This window comes from Mustela lutreola, chromosome 8, assembly GCF_030435805.1.
Source record: "Mustela lutreola isolate mMusLut2 chromosome 8, mMusLut2.pri, whole genome shotgun sequence".
NCBI lineage: Eukaryota > Metazoa > Chordata > Mammalia > Carnivora > Mustelidae > Mustela > Mustela lutreola.
This window is the reverse complement of record NC_081297.1, coordinates 141,382,360-141,407,048: the sequence shown is the minus strand read 5'-3', so window position 1 is coordinate 141,407,048 and position 24,689 is coordinate 141,382,360. Positions and strand designations below refer to the sequence as shown.

At 58.8% G+C, this 24,689-nt stretch overlaps 3 protein-coding genes across 3 annotated transcripts; all 3 read right to left on the bottom strand.

Annotated features, from left to right (window-relative positions):
- Nucleotides 1-6,198: 6,198 nt before the first annotated feature.
- GALR3 (galanin receptor 3) lies at nt 6,199-8,028 on the bottom strand. The gene is made up of 2 exons (XM_059183652.1): nt 7,670-8,028; nt 6,199-7,058 (listed from the first exon to the last, which is right to left on the bottom strand). Exons 1-2 carry the CDS (start codon nt 8,026-8,028, stop codon nt 6,296-6,298), a joined length of 1,122 nt encoding a protein of 373 aa, XP_059039635.1. The 3' UTR covers nt 6,199-6,295.
- Nucleotides 8,029-12,082: 4,054 nt separating this feature from the next.
- GCAT (glycine C-acetyltransferase) lies at nt 12,083-18,112 on the bottom strand. Its single transcript, XM_059186928.1, has 9 exons — nt 17,842-18,112; nt 16,206-16,336; nt 15,069-15,170; nt 14,439-14,585; nt 13,769-13,923; nt 13,556-13,638; nt 13,192-13,363; nt 12,664-12,785; nt 12,083-12,394 (listed from the first exon to the last, which is right to left on the bottom strand). Exons 1-9 carry the CDS (start codon nt 18,035-18,037, stop codon nt 12,243-12,245), a joined length of 1,260 nt encoding a protein of 419 aa, XP_059042911.1. The 5' UTR covers nt 18,038-18,112; the 3' UTR covers nt 12,083-12,242.
- Nucleotides 18,113-18,622: 510 nt separating this feature from the next.
- Nucleotides 18,623-20,863, bottom strand: LOC131839457 (histone H1.0). Its single transcript, XM_059186927.1, has one exon. The coding sequence runs from the start codon at nt 20,538-20,540 to the stop codon at nt 19,956-19,958; it is 585 nt and encodes a 194-aa protein (XP_059042910.1). The 5' UTR covers nt 20,541-20,863; the 3' UTR covers nt 18,623-19,955.
- Between the last annotated feature and the right edge of the window lie 3,826 nt (nt 20,864-24,689).

Sequence of the window (24,689 nt, the reverse complement as noted above, 5' to 3'; positions counted from 1 at the left end):
GAAGGACACAGTCCCTGGCAAACAGTGGGGAGTGCTTACAGGAGAATAGCCACAGGTTCTCACAACCAACCTTACAGACCACTAGGCTCACTGCTGCTTTTGATAGCAGAGAAAATGCAGGTTTGCCACGGTGACCCGGCTGGGCAGCTGGGCTGGTGCCTGGGTCCACCCCCAAACTCATGCTGTTCCCACCATGCCTGATGTTAGAGCCTTCTCAGAAGCAGGGTTTCCCAAAACAGAGGGGGATCACGTTTGCTGAGTTCCTACTAGGTGCCAGCAGGCCCTTTCTCAAGTCCTTTGCTTTAGTGCTTGGGATAAAATGTTAGGTCGCCAACATACTTCGCTGCTATTTTATGGATACAGAAAATTGAGGCTCAGAGAGGGAAAGGAACTTGCTTGAGGTCAGAGAGCTGGTGTGTGGGGCCCAGCCCAGGGCTGACATGATCTCTGCCAAGGTTTCCAAAGTGCCAGTGGTCACCAGTGTCCCCTGGGGCACAGTTGGTAGGAAGTGCTGGACCTTACTGAGTGAACATCTCTGTTCCCATGACGGGAGGGTCAGGTCCTTTACTTGCCGAGCACATGACACCATGGTCTTGGTGGACAAAGCAGGCACCTGGTCACTAGAGGTCAGAGAAAGAGGACAGTCTGAGTTGGCGAGGCTGGAGGGGCCCTTGATGATCTCGGGGGTTGCCTCCACTATCACACGGCTGGGGTTGGGGGGAGAGTGGACAGTAACTCCTTCCCTTGTCCCAGTGGCCATTCTCATGGTGATGTGGTTCCAGGGGCCAGGGTGGTGGGAGAACTGGGCAGGTGGAGGGAACAGTGTGAGCCAGGCCTGGAGGCTGGAGGACAGGCAGAAGCTGGTTGTGGGTCCCGGAGACCGTGGAAACTGCTGGGCCCAGGAGGGTGAGAGGCTGGCCAGAGAGAGAGGAGGGACGAGGCTACAGATGTCCTGAGATCTGAAGATTTGCCCTGGTGGCAGAAGCCATGTCCACCTCCACACTAGAGGTCATGTGCATTCTTACCCAGAGCAGGCACCATGAGCTCCTGGGAAAAGTCATTACCTCTACCAGTGCTTCCTGCTTCCCAGACCGCTTCAGATGCTGAGCCCAAGGCTGGCTTAGAGGGGATCAGGAAGCTGGTCTGATGCCTGGGCGATCCCAACCAAGTCCCTGGCTCTGCCCAGTTCTGGGTCCCAAAGGGAACTACAACCCTGCCTCTCCAGGGCTGGCCCTTAAGCCGACACAGGGGCCTCCGAGCATCTGGGAGATATGATCAGCTCACTTTCCACATAAGGAACCAGGCTGAGGGAAGCAAGAGTCCTTCCCAAAGCCCCAGCCAAGGGACCAGAATGCTTGTCCCTGTGACTAGTCCATGCCAGCCTGATGACTTTACCCCACTTTGAAAGCCTGGGAGGGTGGCACGCGTCACTGCAGGACTTGGCTGTCGGCTCACCCCGAGGGGCAGAAGTGGGTAAGTCATGCCTCTTGGGCTGGATTGTGAGGGCTTTGGTGGAGACCAGACTGGAGACATTGCTGGCAATGTCACAAACACGTGGCAGTGGCCGGGGAGCCACCCAGGGTGGTTTGCCTCCAATGGGACCTGGCTCTGACAGCTCAATTCTGCAAGCCCCCGAGGCACAGAGAGCTCAGGGACATGAGCTGCAGGAACCGGGGTTCAAATTTGACTCCCCAGGTGCCCTGACCTCTGCACTCTGCCACCAACCACTCTGTCAACCCTGCACGTCCACCCATCAGACACTCAGGCCAGCACCCTCCCCCGCATCCCAGGAACTCTGAGCTCGTGACCTGCACACTGCCCCATCTCCTGCTCCTGGATCATCCCTGCACAGAGCCTAAGCCACCACGTGGCATCAAGCAGATGCCTCAGTAAATCAGAGTGTTGTCCACTTAAGCCAGAAGCCATGCCCCCCTGCCTCCCGCCCATGCACAGCTTGTTCCTCTGGCCTCGTGCCTTCTTGGATCTGGCTGGCAGCTCACAAATGAGCCCTGAATCAGGCCCAAGGAACTGGTGTTCATTAGCAGGAAGTCTCGGGGTGGTTAATTGGTATTTTCATCCCCAGGTACACACCTCGAAGTTGATGGATGATGCCGTTCCTGCCAGCCTGAAGCAGGGTGAGGGGCTGAGCCGCTGTGCCTGGGCCCTGCCCTCGCTCACCCTGCCCAGGACTGAGTGTCGGCCCCGGCTACGGCTGTTACACAGGGTGGTGAGTTGGGTCGGTGGGGGGGGGGTCACCTTTGCACCTTCAACTTCCTCCCTCCGCTTCAACCAACTCCTTCCTGCCTCTTCTCCCTAAAGACCGTGGAACAGAGATCAGACAGACCTGAAGTAGACCCAGCTCTGTGATCTTGGGCAAGTTACTTAATCTCTCGGGGCCTCCGTTTCTCCATCTCCAAGTTCTAAAGCAGAGGAGACACATTCCAGGGCGAAGCACAAGGCCTGAGTGTAGCAGGTGCCCTGTGGACACCCCCCCACTGTGCCCCCCAGACCCCTCAGTCTCAGCATGTTCCCCCTAAACATGTACCCCCATTATTCCCCCCATCACCCCCAGGAACCCAGGCCAGAAGTCTGGAATGTCAGTTGGGACACCCCCCCAACATTTAGTCACCAAGCTCCAACGAGTGTACCTTGTAAGTCATCGTCCCGTCTACCCTCACATCCCCACCATCAACGTCTTAGATATCTCCCACCAGCCTCCTAACTGGTGGCCCTGCCCTGCCCCCATCTCATTCTCCCCTCCTCCCCAGGAAAGCCTGCCTGGCAACCAGAAAGTTCCCTAAAGGGGAATTCTCTTTACTCTTCTGTTTACCACCTTTCAGTGGCTCCCTGTTGTCCTCAGGACAATTTACAGCCTCAATTTCAAAGAGGACTGACAAAAGCCTTTGAGACTGTCCCCACCTCACTTCCTGCTGGGGCCCCTCTGTACCTGTGGCTGTGCCCGACTCCAGGTGGCCTGTGCCCGCCCATGTTCTTCCATCGTTCCCTTCCCCATCTACCCTGACTGACTCCTACTTTAGGACTTGGGCTGGGCACCAGCTCCTCCAGGAAGTCTTCCTTGCCTGCCTAAGCTGGGTTAGGGCCTTCTGGGCTCCTCTAAGCCCCCATGCTTCTGCCTTTTCCTCCTTCAGAAGAACTCTGTGCCTAGTACGTGCTCAGTCGTGAGCACTGGAGGCCCCTCCCTGAGCAGTTTGCACCAATAGGAGGATGAGAGGACTGCAGAGCTCAGACCTCCTTACAACTCAACTCCTATTGGGACCCCCAGGCTGCCCCCAGGCCCAGCCTAAGATCCTGCTGGGGGCTCAGGTTGAGTGGATTCTCGTGGGCCTCGGAGAATGGCCAGAGCACATTCGGCCTCTCCTCCAGCCCCCAGTAGCCCGCCTGGGGCCCTACAGGACTCACATTTCTCTCCAAGCCAAAATACTATGACCATCTGCTCTTCCAAGCATTTCATTAGGCGCCTGAAGCAGACCCAGGGGTCTCCAAGGCCGAGCCCAAGCCCAGCAGCAGGCCATCAGTCTTCCTGCCAGATCCAAGGCAAAAGAGTTTCCCAGCCCCAGGCCAGGCCCTTGGCGGCGGCGTTCCTGGCCGCTCCCAGCCTGGTGTTTCCAGCCCAGGCATCACTGCCTGCCGAAGGATGAGGTTCCTGCTCCCTCAGCTGGCCCAGGAGGCCATGTGCTCTCACTGCACCCGCCTTCCTGGCCTCCCCAGACTCCTCCCACCCCACTTGCTTCAACTGCACAAGCCCCCTGTTGCTCCTGCCTGTGCCCGCCTTGGCACAGCCTGCTGCTCCAGCTGGCAGACCCCTTTCGCCTTTTTTAGGAACTGCCACCTCCTCCGGGACTCCTGCTTGGATTGCCCAGGAAGGCAGGAGTTTCTTCCTCTGTGCCCTTTCAGAACCGTGTGTTCTCCCATACCGGCCTTGCCACACAGCGCTGTCTTTCCTTCTTTTGGTGTTTTCCTCTCCAACTAGACAGAGGAGCTCCTGCAAGACAGGGACCAGGTCAGACTCAAACCCTCTCTGTGCTCCCCTCATGGCATAGCTTAAGGCAGGCACCCAGATGCCTGGGGGGGTAAAGGAAAAAAGGAAGGGAAGGGTCATTTCCATCTCTGTGTATCAAACACCTGTCCTGTCCTGCTCTGGTCCGGGCTCTTCTGTCCTCCATTAATCAGAGCCTCCAGTGGGCCAGAGAGACTCCCTTCGGGAGTAGGAGACCCTGGAGTCCGGCCAGGGGCCTGGGTTCTACCACGGTTCCTCTGCCAGGTGAGCAGAGACCCAGGCCACTGTGGAAGGTTCCCCCTGACCGCCCCTCTCCAGTCACCCAGGGCCTGGGGTTTCATGCAGGTTCGTACTGGCTCTGCCCCTCCCTGGCTAGGTGATCCTGTCTCATACCTGTCTGGGATGGATGATGTTCCCAGTCTGGGGCCTGTCCCTGCTCGCAGAGCTGACCAAGGAGCCACAGCCCAGCAGGGTAGCTGGCCCAAGGAGATGTCGCTCCCTGTTCTACTTAGCAGGAACTCACCAGTGTGGTGTGGTGAACTTTGTCGGGTGGTCTTAGATGTTTTCTCATGTTGCCTGGCCTGCCAGGAGAGCCCTCTGTCGGGCCCAGGTTGGATCCCAGCTCTGGTCAGCCTACCTCATGTCCTGGAGCCTCAGTTTCCACTTGTGAAAATGGGGGTAGTATCTCCTGTCTGCGAGGCACAGGGGAGCCAGTGCAGGAGTGAGCGACCGCCATGCGGAGGCAGAGGCCGTGCAGGCAGCCTGCCATCCGGGAAACACTCCCACCGTTGTGGCCAGAGCCAGCCGCGGGAACCTTGGCAGAGACGCAGCAGAGAGAACACTGGACCTGGGGTCAGGCCCCTGCGCTGGGCTCTCAAAGCAGTCACTTCCCCAGCCCGTCTCAGCCTCCCCCTGTGAAGGGTGACTGACACTCTGACCCCGGGGTCTGCGGCAGGTGGCAGGCAGTGAGGTGGACTCAGCAGCTGCCTGGTGTCCGGGAGGGGCCTTCCCAGGGTGCCCAGCAGCTGGGAGGTGTGCCAGGGAGACAAGGAGGCTGAAAGGTCTCAGGCCTCAGCCTGAGCTAATAAATATTATTGGCGTGGGGTGGGGGGAGGGAGGGAGGGAAGTGGGTAGCTCTCCAACCACTGAGACTGATTTATTGGTTCATTAGCAGGTTGCCACAGCCACGGACTACCCCGCTGTGTGCATGGACAGGAAGGAGGGGGCCACGGGGATGCCGGGGCTGCTGGCTGGGACCCAAGTGTGGGTCTGTGCCTCACTGAGCCAGGAGCAGCGAGTGGCTGAGGGAATAATGCAAGGGGTTTGGGTCAGACAGTGGACATGGGACCGGGTGGCTGGGGAAGGCTGGGGAAGGCCATCAGGACTCATAAGGCCATCAGCTGGCCTGAGTGGCTAAACAGAACTATCCTAAGGGAGGGGACTGGGAGCTCTCTGAGGTTTCCAGAGCATCCAGTCAAGTGTGGGGAGCTGCTGGTTTAGGGAAGAGGGCCGATACAGAATCAGGAAGGACCAAGGAAATCCTTGGAAAACACAGAAACTGAGAACAGAGGCCCCAGAGGTAAAGCCCATTCCAGTGAGCAGACAAAGTTAAATAGCAGTGGGTTTCAGCCAACTTCTGCCGGACACTAGCTATGTGACCTTGGGCAAATCACTGAACTTTTTTGTTTGTTTTTAAAGATTTTATTTTTAAATAATCTCTACACCCAACAGGCTCAGAACCTACAACCCTGAGGGTCAAAAGTCACACGCTCCATTGACTGGACCAGCCGGGTGCCCCAAATCCCGAACTCATTCTGATTCTTGATTTCTCCAACTGCAGGAATGGAACTAATCCTAAATTGCAAAGCTGCTTTGCTAATTAGACTGAAGAATGTAGCACCGCATAAGATATACAGTGAATCCTTCACAACTATTTGCTGTATTAGCGGCTGGCTAGCGTTACATTACCCAGGGAAAGGCTTGGATGGGGAAAGGGGCTTGAGGAAGGGCGGTGGAGGAAGCAGGGCCTGGAAACCGCTGACTGAGTTGGAGCCAGACTGGCTATGGCCGGAATCTGGGGGCTGTCGGGCACGGGGAGCCTGTGCTTAGCCGGGATGGGGGGACCCACTTTCACGGCCCAGGGGCGTCCACGGGGCTGGAGCCCCAGCTCAGACAGTGCACCTCCTCGCCTCGGAGGACTCCTGCCTGGCGCCATACCCTGGGGGAAGGGGAATGGCAGACAGACTGTCCCCCGCGCAGAGGGGAGGCAGATGAGGTTCATTCCGGTCCTGGGGCAGATGGGGCTTGCCGTCCAGCCTCTAAGGCGCGGGCGGGCCCTTCCCCCGGATCGCCCGCCCGGTCGCCGCCCGCCGGCAGCTTCCCGCGAGGCCGGGCGTCCCCGGGGCAAGCGGCGGGGCGGACGCGGCGACGGGCACCCGGGGGAGCCCGGGCGCGGCGGTGGCGGTGGCGGCGGCCACAGGGCCACAGGCGGCGGAGGCGCGCGCGGAAGTGGCGCGAGGCGAGCGCGTAGACCAGCGGGTTGAGGCAGGAGTTGGCGTAGGCGAGGCAGTGCGAGGCCAGGCGGCAGGCGTAGGTGGCCGGGCTGAAGGCGAAGCGGCCGAACCAGAAGCAGAGGATGAGCGCGTGGTGCGGGCCCCAGCAGAGGGCGTAGAGCGCGGCCACCGCCAGCATGGCGCGCCCCGCGCGGCCCGTGGCTCTGCGCCGGGCCTCGGCCATCGCGGCGCCCGCGGGGCCCACGGCCACCCACAGGAAGCGCAGCGTGCGCGCGTAGGCCAGGCTCACCACGGCCACGGGCAGCAGGTAGCCGGCGGCGAAGGTGGCCACGTCGAGGGCGCGCCGGCGCGCGTCCTCCCAGGCGGGCACGCAGAGCTCGAGCGCGCCGTAGCGCACGGTGCCGTAGTAGCTGAGGTAGGGCGCCGAGAAGAGCGCTGCCAGCAGCCACACGAGGCCCACGGCGGCGCGGGCGTGGCGCGGCGTGCGCAGGGCCCGCGAGCGCAGTGGGTGCCGCACGGCCAGGTACCTGCGGGCGGGCGCCGGGTCAGCGCGGCGGGCGGCAGGGCCCCGCGCCCCCCACTCCCCGCGGGGACGCTATCTGCGGACCCGCGACCTGCCTTGCCCCGTGGCGGCTAGGGTAGAGGGCAGTAACACGCCCAGCGCTTGGAGCAGCGCCTGGCACCCCCTAGCAAGGCCGGGATCAAGGCTCAGAGGGAAGAGACTTGCCCAAGGTCACCAAGCCTGGATTGGACCCCAAGTTTGGAACGGCGAAAACAGGTATGACCACAGCCTAGGCTGGGTGTGGGCAGTAATAAAGTAACCGATGGATTCATTCATGTGTTCTTTTTGCCATTCATGTCACACTTACGGAGCACTTACTACGTTCCAGCCTCTGTGCCGGCATGTAAGACACAGAGATGTCTTCTGGAAGCTCACGGTGGAGTTGGGAGGTCGGGGGCAGGATGGTCCGCTGGAGCAGGCTCTACAGGTGCGCAGAGACTGGCAGGGGCCGGAGAGCTGTTCCTTCTCTCCCTGCCATCCTCTCCCTTTTTGGTCCCCCAAGCTCTCCTTCCTAAGGAATCTGTTTAGGTCTTCCCTCCCCAGCCCAGACCCAGCCAGGTCCCAGGCCCAGCGCACCTGTCCACGGAGACGGCGGCCAGCGTGAAGCTGCTGGCATACATGGTAAGGTAGATGAGCAGGTGCACAGCCTTGCAGACGAGGGCCCCGAAGAGCCAGGCGTCCAGCGTGTAGATGGCGGCCTGGAAGGGCACGCAGCACAGGATGAAGCAGAGGTCGGCCACCGCTAGGTTGAGGATGAACAGGTCCGTAGTGCTGCCCGGCTCCTGCCAGGCACTGGGGCTGGGCTGCAACAGCACGGCCAGCACCAGCCCATTGCCCACGGTGCCCAGCAGGAAGATGAGGGCGAACACCACGGGTACCACCACGGCCCCCACGCTCCCTGGGTTGTCTAGCGAAATGTTCTGCGCATCAGCCATCTTCCCATCCGATGGGCACCTGAGGGAAAGAAGCTGGAGTCCTCAGACAGGAGCTCCCGGCTCTGGTCACACGACCCCTGGGGTCTCCATCCAGGCCTCCCGGCCTTGGCCTGGCCATGTCTCCTGGGCGCGGGGAGCTCCTGGGGGAATGGCGGTGGGAGGAGGGCGACAGCCATAGGTTCTCCCTGAGATCCACTTGTGCAAGCCGGGCACAATTGCCTACGTGTCTGAGGTGGGTTTCTCAGTTTCCTAGGGAACACCCCCCTGAGAAAGGATTAGTCAATGGATACCTCCCAGCAGAATGGGCTGAGGACCCTGAAGGTGGGGGAGGGGCGAGCCCAAGCCAAGTTGCTGATAGAAGGACCTTACTTCTCCGCAGGGTCTGGAAGCTCAGGGGGAGAATCGGACGTGGGTCAAAGTCAGCAAAACACGGGTGATATCCCTGAGTCATCGTAAAGTCCGGTTTAGTGAAAGCCCCACAGTGGCACAGCTGGGAAAACCATAGAGGCCACTGCCCCTCCCTTTTCGCACAAGAGGAAACTGAGGCTCAGAGAGGGGACATGGGAGGCTAATATCACACTTTGAGTGGAAGACCTGGGGCTGTTGCCGCCTGGTACCCTGACTCCCAGGCTGGAGCGCTCAGCTAACAGCCTGTAACAGGTGGGGCCTCCGACCCCCACGCGAGTAACTGTGCGCGCGTTGTGTGTGCGTGCGTGCGCATTTATGCCCGCCGTGCCCTCTCTCACCCTTGCTCCATCCCTCGGCCCTATCAGCTACTACCTGTGGATCCCCCTGCTCGCCTGGGACCTCTGGGTTGGTGGGACACATTAGGAGCATGGAGGGAGGCAGGGTGGAGGGAAGAAAGGCGGTATCTGCGCCCCCCACCCCCCAGCATGCAGCAAGCCCCCTGAGGCTCAGGATGGGTAACACCCACCTCAACTCTGGGCACTGGGCCCTGCTTGGTCCTGGGTGAACCGGCCAGACTGAGGCTGCCTCTTGGCTCAGCAGCTACCCCTTGGCACCTCCCTGTAGGTGCAGGTCTGCCTCCCGCTGCTCCCTCTTCTCCTTTAAGGCACCTCCTCGGCTGAGCCAGACTCGGGCGCTCCCTCCGGAGTAGCCACCGGCCACCTCCTCCTCGGTCCCTGATTTCCCCCGGGGGGCATGCTCTTCTGCCTGGTTCTTTTCTGCCTCCCTGCGTTGCTTCTGCCTCTTTCTGCAGTAAGTAACCCATTGATCTCGCTCGCCGAGATTCGCTTTGGAGTTAACCCCTCTGTGCCCGGGGCCCAGCCCATTCCTGGCACTCCCACCTCCAGCCTAATGATTTCACTCCCGATCCTCCCTCTCTCTGCCCCAAGGAGGGCTCTAATCCAAGCTCAGAAAGGGTTCCTCATCTTGAATGGGGTGTTCCAGGCTAGGAAACCAGAATAGGAGTCTCTTTTCTGGACTCCTCCCCCAGTTCCTGAGAATCCTGGGGCCCGTCAACTTTCCTAAGCTTGTTCCAGAGGCTCAGTGTGTCTGGAGATGGAAGGTGTTTGGGTCCATCCAAAGAGTCTGGCTTTAGCCTGAGGGCAATGGGGAACTAGTGAAAGTTTTAGAGCAGGGACATGATCTGCCCATTTAATTTGTAATTGGTTTATTTTGGCCTGGCGTGAAAAGGATGGACAGAGGGGGAGTGATTTAATGACTGATCCATTATGAGCCCCTTGTGCTGGCAGAAGCCAAAGAGGTTAGTCTGTCTTGGTTCATGGCTGTGTGATTCAATCAGGCGTGGGGTTCTGGCCTGGAACTCTTGGAGAAGTGAGCCACATGGCCAAATGCCTCCAGAGGGTTAGAGAGACTAGTCAGGGATGGGAAGGGGGGGCGAGGTACCCTGGATTTCATAACAGTGAGGTTGTTTGTAAACTGGACAAGTGTACTGGGGGCAAAAGAGTCTGCAATGAGTTTAAGGAGAGAAGGGGTGGTAGGGACTGCTTGTGGTCTTTCTAGAAGCTGGGAGGTAGGCGAGAATGTTAATAGGAAGTCCGTGAAAGGGAAGAGAAAATAGTTTGAGGGGACACTGGGGACACTGATAGAGCCAGGACTTGCATTCAAGGCCCAAGAACTGGGGAAGAAACTCTAGTACTAGCATCTCCCAGACCCCTGGGATTTTCCTGTGTGTTCAGAGGTTTTTTCGTTTTTTGTTTGTTTGTTTTAAAGATTTTATTTATTCACTAGACAGGGACACAGCGAGAGAGGGAACATAAGCAGGGGGAGTGGGGGAGGGAGAAAGAGGGAAGGAGGCAGGGCAGGAGGACCGAGGCAACCACAGAGGGCTGGCGAGCGGCAGGCAGGAAAAACCGCATTGTCAAGGCCAAGGCCCGAGTCCAGCACGTCCCTGACGCCCCCTCCTTCTCTTGCTCCAGGAGGCCGCAACCTTGAACCCAGAGCCGGACGCAGAGGACGTGGACGGTGAGCCGTGGGAGCGGTCTCTGGAAGTGGAGGTGCGGCCGACCCACGGCCTTCGGGCCACTACCAGCACGCGTCCAACCCGCAGCACGTGCGCCCAGAGTGCCCGCGGCGCCCTGCGGGTGCTTCCCACCAGCCCTTCTGTACCTCCACCGATGGAAGCCTGCACAGCCGCGAGCTGACAGACCGCGGGGCGCGCTATCGGGGCAACGCAGCTGCCCATGCCAGCCGCCGGGGGGCGTCAGGGAGTCGCAGGACGAGCCGGCGCGTGCTCTGAGCCACTGCCGGGTGGACCTGGGCGCGGCTTTCTGTCCCTGCCGGACACGCCACACCTACTGCTGGAATGTGTTGCCCGGTGGCTGCTTGGGGCCACCCCGTGTAATCCGCCGGCCTACGCAGATCATGCACATCAAGCTGCTGGCTGGGCCCGAGGCTGGTGCCAGGCCACAGGCACTTGCTGCTGCAACGGTGCGCCTGCGACAGGTACCCGACCGCGTGGCTGCGGCTCTCTCGGGTATTCCAGCTGCTGCTGTGGCCACAGCAGCCCTTTTCCCTGGGCGGCCATCTCCCAGCACGTGGAGCTCCTGGACCCCAGCCTCAAGCTCCTTCCAACCACAAGCTAAGATTCCTAGAATCCCAGTTAGGATCGCAGCAGCTGGCCCAGGCCATTCATCCCGACAGCCAGGCTAAGGGCAGGGCTGGGGGTTCGAGGACACGGAGAGGGGGTCCTAGTTCCCTGTTGTGGACGAAGAAGGGCGTTTTCATCCTCCCTGCCCTAAGTCCAGCGAGGTCCCAGCTTCCCAAGGCCACACCCCAGTGAGGCTGGAGCCGAGTGAGTCAGAACCTACCCCGCCTGGGCCCCCGCCCTGTGCCCATAAAGCTGAGCGGGGACGGCGATGAAAAGACAAGGACCAGGGACAGCGACTACAGGAAGGTGTTCACTAGGGGAGCAGCGAGACTTTTCTGGGGATAAGTGTGGACGGGGCCCTGGCAGCAGCAAATCAACTCTACGGAGAGCCTTGCCGGCCGAGGCCTGGATTCTGGCGGGGGCGTGGCAACAGCAGCCGGAGCCTGAGCTCGCTGCGCCCCCTGGCGGCTGATCAGCAGGCCCGTAGGCCTTGGACCGAGAGGGATGGAAGGAGCCCAGTTACCCTGTACCATCTACTCTTGGTGTGCGGTAAACTGAGGCACACAGAGGAGAAGGGGCCTGCCCAGGAACCAAAGTGGGCTAGAATACATGGTTCCAAACTGTCGGGGGCCTTTCTAATAGTGACCCACGTTCTTTCCTTTGGGGCAGGTTTGGGTGCTCAGCCCCTCCTTATTTGGGCAGCTGTAAACCATCCTTTGGGTAGGGGGGCAGAAAACAAGGTGTTCCCCTGAGGCTGAAGAGCAAATGGGGTGGGTGGGGTGGGAAAGGGCCTGCAGGGTTGGTAGCTGTCCCCCCTAATAGGGGGACTACCCACATTATCCCCACGGCCTGTGTCTCATCTTAACCTAGGGTAGGTGGTCAGCTCTGAAACCTACTCAGGAGCCTCAGCTCCCACCTGATTCTTCAACTGGTCACAGGGCTGGGCCTGCCCAGAGAGAATGAAGCACACTGACATGTCAGTCCGTTTCCACATTGTTACTTGACATTCTCAACCACAAGAACGGGCCTTGCCCCAGCCCAGCCCGAGGACTTTAACAGGGCTCAGAGCCTCTGGCCCGGGCTGATCGAAGAACCCTTTTGTCAATATGGAGGGAGGGGGATCTGCTCGTGGCCAGCCACATCAGGGTAGGGCCCCATGTAGCCGCCCCACCTCCACGAAGGCCTCCACACAGCGGTCGATGTCCTCCTCGCTGTGCACTGCTGAGATCTGTACGCGGATCCGGGCCTTGCCCTTGGGGACCACTGGATAGCTGAACCCGATGACGAAAATGCCTGGTAAGGTAGAAAGGGTCAACCTGGGGCTCAGCAAAGCCATACACGCTTTGGGAGACATGATACATGGTTCCTACTCCCCTGAGGGTCACAGAGGGCAAGGGAGTTGCCTAAGGTGTCCCAGACATGCAAGTAAGTCATGGCCTGGGATCTTCAGCTCGTCTTGAGAGGGTCGTAGGGGGAGGGTATGGGGGAGCATTCACAGTGCGGGGCTCCCTCCTCTTTTCTCTGAAGACCCATAACCGGTCTGCTTGTCCCAGCTGCCTCACCTCTCTTGAGCATGTCATCCGCCATGCAAGAGGCCAGCCGAGCATCACCCAGCATCACTGGGCAGATGGGATGATTGGCTCCCAGGATGGTGAAGCCGGCGGCTTCCATCTTACTGCGGAAACTGTGGGCACAAGCTGGGTGTCACAGGTAGCCAGGGGACTGCGGAGGGTTCACACCCACTCCTGATGGGCCCGTGATCTGTGCCCAAATCTGCAGGATGGACCAACAGAGCCAGATGCAGATGGGGAGCTGGGCAGAGGAGCCAGCGGACCAAACCAGAGAGTGAGAAGACAGGATAATATAAGATGGGGAGATACAGGGTCATTGATGGAGTAATGTACCCGGAAATGGAAGGAAGAGGGAGACAGAGAAGAGGTAGGTGGGCGGGCAGGCAGCCCTTGGTTAAGAGGGCTGAGTCCCAGTGCATTCTGCTGGAGGCATGGTATGGGCAGAGGGTGGGCACATGGGGGCAGGCCCCTACCAGCTCCCCCACCCCCAGCCTGTCCCACCCCTGCCAGGGACCACACCGCTGGGTTTTGGCTGCCATAGTCTGGACGATGGCGTTGCTCTCCATAAGCAGGTCCAGGGCCTTGGAGGCACAGCCGACGACAGCAGGGGGCAGGCTGTTGGAGAAGAGGTAGGGCCGGGAGCGCTGCCGGAGCAGGGACACCAGGGGCTCAGGCCCTGTCGTGTAGCCCCCTGAGGACAAGGGCAGAGGTGAGGGTGGAAGTCAGAGGCCAGGTGCCAGCGCCTACCCCGAGCCCCTCCTGGGAGGACAGTCCACACTGCCTCTTCTGTACAGTCCCAGCCTCCCCTCCCCACCTGCCCTGAGACCTCTCCAGGGCCCTGCCTGTGGATGAGGGGACCCCAGGGGCATGACCCTGCAGGTACCTGAAGCTCCACCCAGTGCCTTCCCCAGCGTGGAGTTGATGATGGTGACCTGGTCTGTGACCCCCAGCAGCTCATCCGTGCCCCTGCAAGGGAAGCTAGCACTGCCACCACTGGCTACCTGAGCGCCCAGGGACCATGGGTTAGGGGAAGGGCTGGCTTCCTGCTTTCCCACCCATCCTCAGAAGCCCAACCCAAGGAGATGCATGCTCCCACCGTCCAGTGGCCCCCAGGAAGCCAGTAGCGTGACACTCATCCACAAAGACCAGGGCGTCATATCGAGAGGCAAGGTGGCAGATCTCCCGCAGGGGGGCGATGTCGCCATCCATGGAAAAGGCGCCATCAGTGGCCACCAGGCGCAGCCGATGCTTCTGTAGGGAAGCCACGGACAGGTGATGGCTGGTGTCCCCAGCGGGGCCAATCCTCCCATTCTCTACGCTGCTCAGGGCTCCAAGGGCTCACCTTGCCCAGAATCTGGCACAGAGGCCGACACGTAAGCATTACTGTGTTGGGGCCGGAACATCCCGGTCCTACTCTGTGCCTCCCTGAGCCATGCCCACCTCTTCCAGGGCAGTCCTGGCCAGTGAGAACAGCTCAGTCTCCCCTGCGAGAGGGAGGGTGGGGTGGGACCACTTCTATCCCAAAGCTCATCCCACCTTTACGCCCAGCGGGGCCTGCCACACGGAAGGTGATGGCTAAAAGTCAAGGCAGCTAGGTACAATGGAAGAAAGCCTTGGGGCAGAAGGATCTGGGTTCAAATCCTGTTTCAAACTTTCTTGTTCTTTGGGAATGCAAAGTGGTCCCTCCAAGCCTTAGTTCTTTCACCAGGGGCGAGGCTGAGGATAAGCCCAGTTCTTGCCTCTGCCACCCTTGGGCCTCGCCTCACCTGGGCCTCCTGCAGCTTGGCCTCCAAGTCGGCCATGTCCAGGTGGTGGTAGCGGTATTTATGGGCCTTGCATAGACGGATGCCATCAATGATGGAGGCGTGGTTCAGCTCGTCTGACAGGACTGCATCCTGTGGGGTCAGCAAGGCCTGGGAGAAAGCAGCTGGAGTGGAGCTTCTGCCCAACCACCTAGGGGTTCTCCCTCCCCATGTCTACATGAGTCAAAGTTTCTCTGCCATCCAGGGCATTCCGCCGGGCAGGGAGGCACGGAGCCCCTGTCTGCCTCTATCTGGGTTCTCAGGGCTCCAGGCCTGGGCTGGATCAGGGCCCAGCTCCTGTGAGAGCAGGTGAGAACATGTTTGGCGAGTACCTGGCCCCGGCTAACTCCGACCTTCTCACTGATGTAGGTTATCTCCCCAGTGCCCTGGAAGCTGGTCCCTTGCAGGTCCCAGGATTCTTCCTGCAGCAAGGAAGAAGCTTGGCCCAAGCTTAGCCTCCAGAAGAAAAGGGCCCTGGAGCCTCTAGGCACAGCACTGACATCCTGCCATGTTCCCCTCACTGCTCACTCCCAAGCCTTCCCCCATAGCCTAGCAGTCCCCACCACTCCCACCTGCACCCCCACCCCCCCAAACCTCAAAAAGGCCAGCGTTGGCATCGAAACAGCTAGGATACAGGATGGCATCCTCCCGCTGATGGAAGCGGGCTATCTTTGCTTCTAGATCCTTGTGGATGCTCTGCAGAAACAGAGTGAAACGGGTGTTAATGCCTGTGGGGTCACATGAAACAAGTTCTGGGGACAGAGGCTTAGAAGGTCACAGACTCAGCACAGAGGACCTGCAGCCTTGGCTTCTCCCTTCTTTCTTCACCACGTGGGTTCCCCCAGAGCCAACAGGAACCTGGCAGATGGTTCTCCCCGAGGGATCAGGGGCTCGCTAGATACCCCGACCTGGTGGGACCTTCGTCTATAATGGAGGTCTAATGATGAATCATGGGGGATGATGGCAAGGGAGGATGTCTTTCTGACATCAAAGTAAGTGCCTTTTTTGGTTGCGTAATGGCAAGGAAAAGGATTATGTAGCTTTATTTGGGCCTGAAATTCTTGTATTTGAAAGCTGTTCGGTCAGGGTGAGGGTTTTGTTGGAAAGGGCCCTGGCTGGGGGGTAGGAGTCCTGTTTCTGACATTCATTTTACCATCCCCTTTCTGAGAAGATGGGTAGTAATCTCACGGCAGTCAGGAGCCAAGCCATCTGGGTTAAACTCCTATCATAACAGTCTGCGCGCCTTAGAGGAAGTCACCCAATTTCTCTGGCTTCAGCATCCTCATCTCTGTAAGAGACAAGAATATCGCCTACCACTTATGACCGTTAGGGGCATTAATGAGTTAATATTTGTAATGTTCTTAATACAGTACCTGATACACAGTAAGCACTGTAAATTTCCCATCTAGGTATTTATTTTGTAACATTTACACAATAAAATAATCAATGTTTACCGAGCACTACTACATGCCAGGCACTGTTCTAAGCAGTTCTGCGTGCAGGTGGGGGAGAGGGACGCTTGGGGAGACTGGAAAGTTTCTTTTGCAACACAACAGAAGCCTGAGCTGGCTTTTCTGGTGGATAGCTCTAGGCTAAGGGTGGCCCAGGGCCCTGGATGAGCTGAGCTGGCTAAACCAGCCTAGTTGACTGTGGGAAGCAGGCAGTTGGGGGTCAGTGCCCAACGCTGGGGACAAGGCACCCCCAACCCCCCCCCCAACAGCCATTGTGTACCTGGGTCCCACAGATGAAGCGGGTCGAGCTAAGGCCGGCTCCAAACTCCTCCAGGGCCTGCAGACCTGCCTGGATGACCTCAGGGTGGCTGCTCAGGCCCAGGTAGTTGTTGGCACAGAAGTTAAGGATTCCTAAAGTGGAGGACGGTACAGACACGGCGGCTCAGGGCAAGAAAGGGCCTGGAAAGGTGTCTGTGCCAGGCCCTGGGGACTCAGACAGAAAACGAACCTGGATTCGCCCTTGAGAAGGCAACAACCACACAGTATGATCCACTGTGGGGCAGAGGCCAGGATGGGGAGCTAGGGGCCCTGGGGAGGGACCCAATCCGACAGGTACAGGAGAGGGAGGGTCAGGAAAGGCCCCTCAGAGTGGTGCCTTGAAGGATAAGAAGTTTAGACTCTGGCTCTGAATCACATTGTACCCAATGAGGAACGTAGCCCTACCTCACAGGCTTCTCCTGCCCCTGAACACCACCAGCAAAGCCCCATGTGGGCCCTGGTTCCCTTGTGGGTAAGTGAGCAGGCTCACCAGCCCAGTGTGGTCCTCAGACTCTGAAGAGCTGACTTTGCTGCCTGGTACAGCATCACCTGTCTGAAGTGTGTGGGTGTGGGGGTTTCCTTGAGACCTCAACTCCTGACTTATAAAGCCCAAAGTGAACACAGCTGACATGAGGGGGAAACTGAGGCCTGTAAAAGGCAAAACCACGAGGAGAACCTGTGTCTCCTCGTTTCCCATGTTTTGACCTGTTCCAAGCTTCCCCCAGGCAGGGGTGGGGGTTGGGGGGAGGATGGGGAGGGAGGCAGAGAGTTTTTTGGGGCACCTCGGTTTACAAATAAATACAAGAGCACCAAGGATCCCAGGCCTATTTCCTGAGCAGAAAGCGGGTTTGGGAGCCTGTTTATAAGCAGCACCATCTGGGGCCTGGCACGGACAAGACAGGCCATGACCACTGGCTAGACAGACATGAGGAAGGCCCAGTGGGTCAGTTCGTGGTGTGCCTCCTGCAGCAGCCGGCCGCCTCCCTGTCGCTGTGACTCTGGGCAGCGAGTTGGCTTTTCTGACCCGCTGGCTGACCTTCTAGCTCCAATGTAAGGGAGAACCAAAGCCCAGCTCTGCCCGCCGCTGGCAGGGGCTTTTGGGCAAGCCATTCCACATCTCCGAGCCTCAGCTTCTCTGTCTGGACAATGGGTTTAGTTCTTCCCACGCTGGAGGTCCGCAGGAGTCCCCGTGCAGCAGGGAGTGGAGACCAGCTCCAGGCGACAGCTCCAGGAACGCAGGGCTTCTCGCTGCCTCCTTCCCACCCGCGTCCTTGAAGCAGCCAGGTGGGAGCCAGCTGGGTGTCTCTCTTTTTCTCTCACGTTCTCACAGGACCGGGTCTCACTCCAGCCCTACCCTGAGTCAAGAAGGTACTCCACAGCAGATCACCTCCCTCCGTGGAAACAGGTTTAACTAGCTTCCAGGGAACCCTGGGAAGCCGTCAAGTCAGCCTGAGAGATTGGGAAAGGTGCCCGCGGCTACGGGAGCAGATACTGCCCCCTCCCCGGCCCCCTGCCACCCGGCCCTCCATTCCAGCCTGGAACCAAGGTCTGCGAACACCCGGCCAGGTCCGAAGACTCCCAGGAGGAGGGGGAGTTACCTCCGGAGACGCCGTCCACGTGGATGCGCGGCCCCTGACGGGACGTAATGACCCGCTCACTCTTCCAGGTGCCAGCGCCGCGGATCGCTTCCAGCTCCTCCTCCAGGACGCCACGCAGCTGTGTCAGCGCCGACTGCGCGCGGCGGCTGCGGGGGGCCGCGGAGAGAGCGGCGTGGAGCGCGCGACCCGCCCACATGGTGCCCACCGTCGCCCGAGCGCTCCCGCTAGCCAGGAGTCCCGGGAGCCGCGGAAGACTCGCGGTCCCGTGGCCTGGGGGGGAGGGCGGGGGCCGGGCCTCGGCGGCCAATCGGAGCGAGAGGGCCGTTAAAGGGGCGGGGAGGCGGGCCCAGGGATGGGGCGGGGGGAGGTGGGCCCAGGGTTGGGGGGGAGGGGCCTGGCGTGACCCAGAGAATGGAAGTATATTGCTGTGTAAACTGAGACTGGAGCGCTCCCCGTGGGGGAAGGGGACGCTACCTGGCGGAGGGTGGCGAGTCCCAGGGCCCAGCCCACCAGACCCCCCGCCGTACTCCCAGCCCCTGCCTACACACCCAGCGCCCGGAAAGAAAGGGGGTGCACCCTGGACCCCAAAGGCAAGACCCTAGAAGCAGGCTGAGGCACGCTCTGAACTCTTCAGTCCCGTTTCCCGGTTCCTGTCGATCTGTTGGAACCGTCCCCCATTCGCAGGTGCAAACACCCCCAGGATTTCACCCCAGCTCGCCTAGCCGATTGCTCAGCATTTGCCTCCAGCCTTAAAAGGGGGGAAAAAAATGCACCGCTCAGGTTTCATTTTTCAATTTTATTTTAAAGTTTTAAAATTACAAAGACAGCAAATTCTGCCCGGCACAAATAACACTTGTTTAAAAAAAAAAAAAAAGGAGGGGGGGTGGACCACGCACAAGTGCGTATTTTCCCATATTATTAAAAATAAAAGACGACTGTACAGTTTTTTTCTCCCAGCTCCCGGGCGTGAAACGTTAAGTACTAGCTCTAGATATGTATATATACATATACACACGTACACACAGACCTAGCTCTGTGAAACTACTTAGCAATTCAAAATCGACTGCAGTATGTCTTACTGTCCACTCCCCGCCCACTCCCCCGTCCCCCATCTACAGCTACTTTTATAAAAGACTCAAAAGTAAAGAGGTCGGGAGGTTTTTAAGTGGCAGGTGGCAAGGCGGGAGCCCCACCAGGCCACACCACCAATCTTTCTTAAACAGGAGGAACCAAAAACCAGGGGAAAAGGAAAGAAGTCCTCCTATGATACAATCCAATTGTGTGGAAAAACCCAACTTTTAAGAGGGCACACTGAGGCACTTGGCTGACTGAGTCCCCACCCTTCCCCCAAAGTTTCCACTCCCGATTAACATGAGACTTTCTGAAGCCACAACAACCCCCCAATGGCTAGTTTCCAGCTGACTGAAAGAAGCCGCTAAGACAGCTTCTCAGACCAGCTGTCACTCGGACACCCCCCCTTCCCTTCCCTAGGACAATAGGGAGGCCACAGGAGCCCTCGAACAGTGAGAAGGAAACTGCATTTGGACCCCCCACCGCTCTGTATTGGAAGGTGGAAGTCAGCCTAGAGAGGGTTTTTTTTTTTTTTTTTTTTTTCCACTCCCTCCTTTGCCATCCAGCTGCTGCCACCCCTCCCCTCTCCCCACCAAAGTTCTGGAACTCTCACAAGCGGTGTGCAACCTAGAGAAGGCTGGCTCACCTTAAAGCCACTCCTACAAACCTTACCATTTCCAGGCTCCCCCTCTTCTAGTCCGAACGAGCGGCCTTGCCCATTCCCTCCTGCCCCTTTACCTTTCTAATGAACAAACCATCCAACCAAACAAAACACACAAACCCACCCAAGTTCCTAACCCATTAAGTAGATCAATAACAAGTCAAAGAAACAAAATATTTAAGTACATTCTCATCATTAGAGAGGAGATTTGTGGTTGCTGTCCTTGCACGATTGGTTAAGGAAAAATGGATTATTCCCTAATTTCTGAGGCATCCAAATAAGGGGCAAAGGACTGCAGATGAAGATCAAGAGAGAAGAAAAGAGGAAAGTATTTACAGAAAATAGGAGACAGGCAGGAGTGTCCACAAGAAAAGCCCCATTGTCACTTCTTCTTGCCGGCCCTCTTGGCACTGGACTTGGCTTTGGGCTTCACTGGTTTGGCCTTCTTAGGCTTGGATGCCTTGACCGGCTTGGCCTTGACAGTCTTGGGTTTTTTGGTTTTCTTGGGTGTGGCAGCCGGCTTCTTCTTGGTCTTCTTGACTGGGGTGGCTTTGGGCTTCTTGCTTGGGGCTTTGGAGGCAGCCTTCTTGGGCTTGGCTGCCTTCTTTGGCGTGGCCACCTTCTTGACTTCCTTCTTCGTCTTCTTGAAGGCCACTGACCTCTTAGGCTCGTCGCTTTTGGCCAGCCGGAAGGACCCTGAGGCACCCACCCCTTTGGTCTGCTTGAGGACCCCAGTGGTGACCAGGCGCTTGATGGACAACTTGATCTGCGAGTCGGCGTTCTCACCCACCTTATAGTGGCTCTTGATGTACTTCTGGATGGACTGGCGCGAGGAGCCAGCGCGGTTCTTCTCCGCCTGGATGGCAGCCACGATCATGTCTGAATACTTGGGGTGGTCTGTGGACTTCTTGGAGGCCTTGGCCCGCTTGGGCTTGGCCGCAGGGGTGGATGTGGAGTTCTCGGTCATGGTGGCCTGTCTGGTCCAGCTGTTGGAGGACGCGCCTTCAAAAGGGCCAGTCCTCGTCGGAGGCCGAGGAAAGCCTTACTCGGGATCTGCTTTGGCGCTCCTCCTGACTCCCGGGCCAGTCCGGGGCCCGGCTCTCAGGGACCTGGCTCGGGTCGCGGGAGGACTCGCCAGGCCGCCTCTGCGTGGCCCAGCCCCGCCGCTCTGTCGCTCGGTCTCGGCGCCCGGCTCGGGCTCGGGCTCAAGCGCTGGCTCTGCCTCCGCCTCCTCTGCCTCCCCTTTCCCAGCTCCGCGTCTGGCGCTCGGGCGGCGCATCCGGGTATTTAGCAGCGGCGGGCGGACCGCGGTGAGGACAGGGCTGCTGGCTGCCTGCTCCCGGCCCGGAATGGCGCCGCGCCGCCGCCATCTGTGTTTCTTCCGCCGAGCAAATCCGACCTTTCCCCCCGGCCCGGGCCTTCCCGCTCCCCGCCGCCGCCCGGGACCGCTGCCTGGCTCCCTGGGCTCCCCGGCCGGGCATCCCGCCGGCCCGGCCGCCGCCCCCCGCGCCCGCCACGCGCCCCAAACGGCGCGGAGGATCGCTGGTGCGCCTGCACATTTCCCCTTTGCGGGGGGCTGGCTCTGCGGGGCCGGGGAGCCCGGGTGCGGGAAACCCCCCGTAGCAAAGCTCCCCCCTGGGGCTACCGGAGAGCCCGCTCCCGGCCCGCGGCGGGACCCCCCAGCCCGGCGGAGCGGCTGGAAAGCGGCCCCAACTAACACACGCTGCCCAGAGCCGGGCGACTCCCAGCCGGGCCGAGCCGGGACAGGGGGGAGGGGTCGCTCCCCCGGGGTCCGGTCACCTCTCGGGGGTCATCCCGCCACCGGGACCCCCGCACCTCTACCCCTTCTCTGTCCTTGGGGCCCCTAAGCAAACTTTCCCTGGAAGAGTTGTAAGGGCACTTTCAAACTTTGTCCCTTCCCCCTCCTCTGCCGGCTCTCCCCCAGCCTGCCCCCTGACCTCTGCGTGGCGGTTCTCTCCTGAGGCCAGACCCCCACTACTGCCTGGGACCCCCGAGGGAATGAGGAGGGGTCTCCCGAGTCCTCTCTTTTCCTCAGAGACCCCCCACGTCGCCCATATATCCTAATCCGGAATTCATTCATTTGCCTCTCTCAGCCTGGGCGTTTTGGGGGGTCTCAGAGGCTGACCCTTGCTGTCCCCACACCTGAGGCACAGCCTGGGGGTCAAGTCACCCTCCCAAGGTCCCTTGAAGTCGGTGGGGGAGGGGTCTGCAATGGAGGAGCTGTCCCAAAGTCTCCAAAAAGAGACTTGTCCTGGGGGCCCCTGGGATGAAGAGAGGCCCTGAGTGCTTTGGGAACTTGGAAAAACGGGGCTCTGGGGGAAAGGTGGAGGAGGGGGTCGCGTTACTTGGGTCCTGACTAATCCTTGGAAAGTGTGCAGTTTCTCAGGGAGCGGTGGCCGGGACCACCGCCATTTTGCTGGGAGGATGCGATGTCTTTGTTAAAACGTATACCTCTTTTCTGTGCTGCTTGGCAGGTATAGATCAAGGGAACAAGGGGTGTCACCGTCTGAAGGGAGTCTTGAGGGCCTCCGAGGGACTTTAGGGGTTCAGAGGCCAGCAGAAGGGACCCCAGAGTTCCTGGGACCCCTTGTCTATGAAACACATCCTAATCACGTGCAGGGCCCGCTTGGCAGGAACCCTGGGTTGAGATTCTGGGATGCTCCCTCCCTAAGCCCCCCTCCCACAACAAGCCCGCTTTTTTTTTTTTTTTTTTTTTATTCCCTAAGTAAAGAGGCAGGGCACTCTTCATTTAAACAATACCCTGGGAGTGGGGGTTTATAGCTGGTCAAAATGATGAACGTGTCTCTGTTATGCTCCGGGTGCTGTTTGCAGACACTGGCTGTTGGGGAGGGGAGGGGGGATGGTTGGAGGGTTTAGGTGGGGGATGGGGGGTCGTAGCTGCGGTTGGGGGAAGGGTTCTTACTGGACTTGGGGAGTCTCGGAGGCCAGGGAAATTAATAGGTTTCCCCCACAAACACCAAGGGATGGATTAATCCAAATGGTGGGGGGGGGGTGGCGGGAGAGGGAGGCCTGAGACTCGCTGTCAGATGCCTTCTCACCGGCTTATCTTAGTGGCACAGGCAGGGAAGGGAAGCGACCAAGGGCCAGGTTAGTTCAAAAGGTCAAGGTTCTTATTTGGATGATGTCATTTACCCCGAAGTTTCCTGATTTGAAAACACAACATTTTGGTGGATTTGTTTTAGTTATTTACAAAGACAGTTCTGGTTCTCACTAAAATCTGGAGGGGGAAATAGGCCATCCTAATAGCCACCCCTGGGTCCGAGATGGGTACACACACCCCACACTCCACACCCACGCCACGGCCCTGGGCGTCTTAAAATAAGGACTAGATAAATCCTTTGGCACGATGATGAAACAATTTTATTTACACAGCGCCTTACAGTTTGCAAAGTGCTTGCTCTCCACGTTTCTTGTTTCTTTGCGCCTCCAGCCTGGGGAGGCAGCCACCGTGATCACTCCGCAACCCCCCCCCCCCGTCCCCATTTTACCGTGGAAGCCGCGGGATTCGGAAGGATGGCTATGGGGGCGCACTGAGGCTCAACTCCCGGCGCCCCCAGGTCTTCCCTTCATTTTGTAGCTCTCACATCCCATATCCCTACCCATCCCAGAAACCTGTAAATTCTCTCCCGGAACTGAAGCCAGAAATGGAGGGAGGGGTCGCCTCGGAGTCGCGGGAGCTTCCCGCCGGCAGACCGGCAGACAGCCCACGTCCAGTTCCGCGGCGGGATTCACTATCCCAACCAATCCCACCACCCCCCGCCCCCGCCCCAGTTGGAGAGAATTGGGAGGAGAAGGGAGGGGGCCGGGAGTTGGGAGCAGAGTCCGAGATCAAGGGGACAAGATGAGGAAAGCCTGCCTCCAGATTGGCTTGGCCTCACTTCCCTTGGTTGACACTGCAGGGCCTGGGGGCTTCTTGACTCGGGCCCGGCACCCCCGCGGACCGCTCTCGGTCCGCACCAAGCGCCGAGCTATTTCCCGGCGGGCGGACTGCGAAACTAACCACCCTCCCACCCGCGCCTTTTACGCGAGCCCTTTAAAAACCCGGGAGCCGCAGCGCGGAGGGCAACTCCTCCTGGGAAATGTAGTCCCCTGGCGCCGAGTCCTCGCACGGTTCTCCCATCCCCCTCCCACCCAGGACCCTCTTGAACCTCAGAACCGCCTGTCCACCCCCGGCGAGGGGCGGGGGTCAGACATCATCTGTCCAGTCACACGGGGAGGGGCCCAGGGCTCCCAGCTGTTTTTCCACCTGTGAAGAAAGGCTTCGGTGTCTCCACCTGTAAAAGGGTGAAAGGCCATCTGTCCTACGTACCTCTGGTGTTGATGTGAGGGTGGAATGAAATCCTGTACGGAAAAGTGTAAATTGCATTAGAATACCATGGGTCAAGTTTTTCTAATGTTCCTATGTTTGCGTGTGCCAGCCTTTATTAAGCCCTTGGTACACACATAACATCTCATTTTTCAAAGAGGAGGTCTAAAATGACTGAATGACTTGTCCAAGGTGGGTCAGCCTGAAGGTGGGTGGCAGGGTGACACTCCCAAGCCAAGGACTCCCACTGCACCACCTGTGGTCTCATGAGACCTTGCAAGACATGCACTTATTCCAGGCTTTAGAACCTTAAATCCCAGGCACTGGGGTAGGCACCGGGATATGGCTGTGAATAAGAGATAAGAGATTCCTGCGCTTGTGGAGCTGACATTCTAGTTGAAAAAATAGATAAGCAATAGACCAGATAAAGAAGTCAATTACAGTGCATTGGAAGGCCATAACTGCAAAGACAAAATTAGAATAGGATAAGGAGAAGGTGAAGGGCATTGCTAAGAGGAGGTGGTTGGCAATTTTGAAAAGGGTGGTCAGAGAAGGCCACATTAAGAAGCTGACATGTGCGCAAAGATTCAGTGGAGGTGAGGGAAGAAGGCATTCTTATCCTTGGAGAAGAATTCTTCCAAGCAAAGGGAACAGCTGGTGCAAAGGCCCTGTGGCAGGAGTATACAAGGTGGCTGAATTAAGAAGGACAGCAGAAGGACATGAATTTTAAAAAGGTAAGGGCTGGGGAAATAAAGGAGGCACAGGTCA

What these genes read in the sequence shown, in the direction of transcription:
- GALR3 (XM_059183652.1), bottom strand. Translation starts at nt 8,028, where the DNA reads ATGGCTGATGCGCAGAACATTTCGCTAGACAACCCAGGGAGCGTGGGG. An exon ending in GCCGCCGTCTCCGTGGACAG is followed by an intron (nt 7,059 to 7,669) that starts GTGCGCTGGGCC and finishes GCCCGCCCGCAG; the next exon opens with GTACCTGGCCGTGCGGCACC.
- GCAT (XM_059186928.1), bottom strand. Translation starts at nt 18,037, where the DNA reads ATGTGGGCGGGTCGCGCGCTCCACGCCGCTCTCTCCGCGGCCCCCCGC. An exon ending in ATGGCAGCCAAAACCCAGCG is followed by an intron (nt 12,786 to 13,191) that starts GTGTGGTCCCTG and finishes TTGTGCCCACAG; the next exon opens with TTTCCGCAGTAAGATGGAAG. An exon ending in GGATGACATGCTCAAGAGAG is followed by an intron (nt 12,395 to 12,663) that starts GTGAGGCAGCTG and finishes CTACCTTACCAG; the next exon opens with GCATTTTCGTCATCGGGTTC.
- LOC131839457 (XM_059186927.1), bottom strand. Translation starts at nt 20,540, where the DNA reads ATGACCGAGAACTCCACATCCACCCCTGCGGCCAAGCCCAAGCGGGCC.